The sequence below is a fragment of the Opisthorchis viverrini genome (assembly GCF_000715545.1).
Source record: "Opisthorchis viverrini unplaced genomic scaffold opera_v5_512, whole genome shotgun sequence".
Taxonomy (NCBI): Eukaryota; Metazoa; Platyhelminthes; class Trematoda; order Opisthorchiida; family Opisthorchiidae; genus Opisthorchis; species Opisthorchis viverrini.
Window position 1 is genome coordinate 72,059 of NW_008752155.1, and position 4,894 is coordinate 76,952.

Below are 4,894 nucleotides of genomic sequence, written 5' to 3' on the forward strand. Positions count from 1 at the left end.
TGCGGTATAGCGGGATCCGTGTGGATTCCTGCCACTAAGGATGCGAGCAGGAAGCCTGACCGTTGGAACATGTGTCATGGGGATCATTGAATTATTTACGCGGCAATGGCGGCTGTTATCTCAGCTAGAGAACCACGTCAGAGAGCCTCCGTTTGCACCAACCTCTAGCAACTTAGTATGACCATAGCTTTGTACGTAAGACCTTACTGAAAGATACAATTGGACGTGTGGTCTTCGACCTCGGGGTCAGGATGATGACTGGATCCAAAATCAGACTGACAGCGGAGCTGGGTGTTGATACTCCCCTATTTTCAAAGTGATCTTCCCCGCTGGCCTCTTCAACGACTACCTCACAATGTAACTAATTTGAAGTTGGCTTCTTTCTGGTCGGCTAAGAGATGAATGCGGGTTTTCTTGATCGTGATTGACGTCGGAATTGACGTTTGTAGCCAGTCTGTCAGGGGAGTGTGCCACAGGTTTCTGCAGAGCGGGACCAATTCAGCTTGAGTCATGTAAACTTTTCACTGAAGATCACCTTCACACTCTTGGAGAAACGAATGTAGATGGGTTCGGTGAACGACAGGCTCATAGTTGGGCGCTTAGAGAATGGGAAATGCAAATGAACCATGGATGCAAAACATCCAACTCGAATGACACCTGTTCGCTCAGCGGCCAGCAAAGGCAGTGAAAAAGCTCTTTAACATAGACTTTCAGGCATGAAACGACGTCAATTTTGAACCTGCCACGCCTACGTTTTCGTGATTCTCTTGAAAAGTTTGAGGCAATTTATACAACGAATTAGCGTTGATAGCTGCTTTGCTGCGTCATCAGGGGGCGCACACGACTGAAGTCTGTGATGAACATGACTGATACTCTATTCGTTGCTCTATTCATTATTCTCCTGTTTTAATATTCCATATGCTGTATATGTTCGCCAATTCGAATACATACGTACTGGTTGTTACGCTTCGCTGAATTCTGGATTTCTAGTTTGTCGGGTTGTACCGATATACGTACGAAACTTAATTCCCGTTGAACAAATTTATGTCTTGTATTTTTGTTATTACAAGCCTCTGGGCGCCATTGGGTGTGTAGGCGTAGTTGGTGCTGATTAAAATTCTGCCCACGCTCTCTATTTTGCCAAAATGTTGTTTTTCTAGGTTTTTAAGCTTTTTTCTATACAGTAACCACTTCTATGCCTCCGTATTTGCACATTTTTGGTTAGTTGGCCAAGTGAGAGCTCCTGCCCATTCACATGTTTGGTGCGAATTTCGGAGCAAATCGGTGATTTGGGTTTTAGCAATCGCGCGCTGAACAGCGTTTGGCCTTCAGGATTACGATGATGGTCTCCAATTCAACGGGGGTTCTTGTCCGATTATTGTTTTAACCCGAAGGTTTCACGATCTTTTTTGAGGCCGGCACATCTCGAGTTCTATTGGCTGTTGGGTTGCGTTCTTCTGTTTATGGCCAGAAAACTCAGAAGTTTCACGAAGTCTGATATTCTGGTTCCTCACATTTTCACCGTCACATCCTTCTTGTCTTGTGCCAGGCAGGAAGCCTTTTGTTTTGCGCTTCTCAATTTGCTTTTATGCCCACCACATTCAAATCCCAAAGATCCGATCTTTCTCGATATCCTCTCCAAAACGCAGAAAAAACGCATAAAAACTGGATCTCCGCGATGCTCAACGTTGGGGTCTGGTTTAATTTTGAACCAAAATTATTTCAAAGTGGCTTCAAGCTCGTCGATCAAGAGATGATTGTTTCCGTTCCGTCTTTCCTGTAGAGCTGTTTAAGCCCGAGTCAGGCGCCTCATTCTAGCATTGCTTGCATGTTTACTTCCTTTATAGTGGTTCAAATGACCAAGTTGGTATGGTTGGTCACAATTTGTCGAGGATCAGTTTGGATGTTGCTCTTCGGCTTTCTCTCGTTCACCGCCTAAACAGGGCAAATACGAGACGTGCTGTCAGCCAGCACACATGCATACTTCTAGGGCGTTGCTGCAACCAATACGTTCGGATACAAATTCATGAGCGACGTTTTGATGCACAAGGTTGGCTGGTATTTGCTCAATAACTCTAGGTATTCTATAGAAGAAAATGTCGGTAACTGAGGTAGCATAGATGGTCGTTGGGTTGTTCGTGTGAGCTGGGCATAGTGCTTGGCACAACCACTAACCCATCGCTTCGCACTACTACGCTCCCCAATAGCGTGCCGTTGATGTCACCTCGGTTGTTGATGAAACTTTCGCAGCCAAATTGCCCAGCTCAGCGAACAAGCCAACGAACTCTAGGTATAGCAAATTCCCAGTTGGTGTCCTATATGTAGCACGTCGATTGTGCTGCATGGAGTTCTGGATCGACCCGAATTCCTGAATCTAGCCTGGACGCCTTTTTGAATCACACATCATGAAGAAATGCTAATCTAGCCCTCATCATGAAATCTTGCCTAGGTATAGAGTTTCTGATGGGTTCTGTCACTGGATTCCTCTATGTTCGGGACGCGAGACTTTCATTTGTCCATGAGAATTGCTTGAGGTCACCACTTAGGCGAGAAATTCTGGTTCTGAGGGGAGAACGGCAACAGGAGCGCTCGCATTCCCACGGAACTCGCTACTCCTTGATGAGAATCACTCCGTATCATGTCTGCTATGGAAATCTTGCGGCGGAATAAAGCAACGTATAGATTTTGAGCACTCAGTTGCTATAGGATTTTGAGACAAGCCACGAAAAACCGTCTTGAATTCTCATTCATGGTGATAAGGCGACGGAAGTATCGAATCTTTGTTCATTGATAATGGTAATGATAATGTTTATTCCCAACTTGTGGGTGGCATGCCGTCTGGCATGATCATGCGTTTACAGTCAGAATGGGGCATAACTGAGGGATTTGCGGGTAGTGGTGACTGCGCGAAAAGGGGACAATGTCGCAAACAGCGGGAGGTACTCGATTAAATAATAATAATGTTTCTTTTGCAACTTGTAGGGAACAATAGGCATGAGGTCCGAGTAATTCAGTGACTCAGTTGGCTGACATGAACTAAAACTGGAAAATCATTGCTGGCCATGAGTGACCTTGGGTGGTTGGGCAAATGACCGGAGTCATAACAAGCAAAAGTGGAGATGGAGATGGGATAATTNAGTCAGGTGTAGGGGTTAGGTTTGATGGGAACACAGCGGTGGTTGAATTTGAACGAGTAGTCCAATAGGTTGGAATGAAGGTCATGGTGCTCGTTGGGGTCAATGAAACGAGTAGGCAAGAGGGCACGGGTGAGGGGAGGAATAGAACGGTTGCGGGTGTGCTATCAAACTGAGTATGACAGTGCCGTGCCATCATTGGCCTGACATGCTTCAGTTTTTGGACAGCCCCGTGACGGACGTCACATCTGAGATGATTCGTCTCGGGTGTTCAGTTCATTGAGCAGCGGTATTCATTTCAGCCTGGTTGAGGAAACAAGCTGGAACGAAGCCGATATGGGGCTGCAGGTTTTCTTGGTCCGCTTGGTGATCCCGGAGTTGTAGATCATAGGCCAGGTGGAGTGGAGATCAGCCAACCAGGTCGTCCGAAGCGGGAACTTCCGAAGTTTAAAGCTTGGGAAGGTGAGGGGATGGGAGGAGGTGAGGGGATGTCAATGATGTCGGTCGAGTATCCTCCCAGCAACACCAAATCGTACCTAAACAATGCAAATGCTCGTTATTTTGAAAAGTTCGACGCAAAAAACGCATGTGTCACATTCTTCCACCTTGGGACGTTTTTCGCATACCATTTATACTGATAGTTCACGCTTTTGAAGAAACAGAGATGCTATTAATTGCGGTTTTTTTTCACTGCGAACCTCTTGGACAAATTTGGCTCAACCTAAACGATCCTCTTACGGATACCAGTTGGAGCCCATCGGGGGTCCGTCTGGGGGTCGGTTCGGCGCACCAGGCGACTCAAGGCACAAGACTGCGTCTGTTCGGACTCCCACAGAAAACTCTCCTCATAGTCATCCGAAGCACATCGCACTTTTTCCTCTTGGTTCCAGATGAAGGCAATATCCACGACCCAAGGGTCACCAACAATAAGCCTGAACATCTTAGATCACCCGGCAGCTGTTGTATTTGGCGGTTCCCAATCTCTCGGTGGATGGTCACTTCTATCAGGCTGCGCGTAAAATGCATCCAGACAGGACGTTTCTCACGTTACTTCAGTGTTCTTGAATTTGTACCGTTCCTCATCGAACACTGCAAAATCCCGCGGAACCCTCAACCGATGGTCGTAATTGGGTGATTCGCGGTTACTTAAGAGTTCGTTCTGCTTCAGCTATCCCACATCTCGAATGACTGCTAAGCATTAGCTTTTATTTTCCAGGTATATACCATGTTCAGTGAACTTGTCACACGCTCTTGCAGCCTATTTTAACATTGAATATTTGATTTATTTTCCTTTCTCAGTAAGACTACTAACTTTTTGTCCGAAATCCGAAACTCCTCCAAACCGGAAACTCGTCGCATTTCTCCTGCGATTTCTCCTGGGCAGATTCCGGTTTGGACGATCCACGCCACCTCGCTCACTAGCTCTACGCGAGACACCTGCGACACTGTACTAAATTTGACTCAACCCCGTATTCGTTCGTTACCACTGTCCCCCTTAACCAGTCAGGTATTGCGCCTTTGCTGATGACGCGGGACATGGGGGGTGGAAGTTTGTCGAGCCATAGTTGGGCCATGATTTCCACGGCCAGCTTACGGCCGCAGTAAAGACTGTGTAGGTAGCGAAGCAGTTGAGATGGCGATCTGACACTAAGTTCAACAGTGGCGAATAAATCTCGCAGCGTTTTGTTTTCGGAATTCCCTGTCCTACTGATGACGGCCACTCGAGTGGCGTCACAGGGATAAAACAGACTCACTAATAA

General features: G+C 46.7%; 2 protein-coding genes across 2 annotated transcripts in view; both read right to left on the bottom strand.

Moving 5' to 3' along the window:
• T265_11413 (hypothetical protein) overlaps positions 1 to 628 on the bottom strand; it is a gene marked incomplete at both ends in the record, with an annotated part of 5,029 nt that extends 4,401 nt beyond the window's left edge. Inside the window, one exon of the mRNA XM_009178061.1 lies at positions 536 to 628. Coding sequence (XP_009176325.1) covers positions 536 to 628 — 93 coding nt within the window. The remainder of the gene's footprint in view (positions 1 to 535) is intronic.
• Positions 629 to 3,855: 3,227 nt separating this feature from the next.
• On the bottom strand, positions 3,856 to 4,074 carry T265_11414 (hypothetical protein; the record flags this gene model as incomplete). Its single annotated transcript, XM_009178062.1, has 1 exon — positions 3,856 to 4,074. The coding sequence occupies one exon, from the start codon at positions 4,072 to 4,074 to the stop codon at positions 3,856 to 3,858; it is 219 nt and encodes a 72-aa protein (XP_009176326.1).
• Between the last annotated feature and the right edge of the window lie 820 nt (positions 4,075 to 4,894).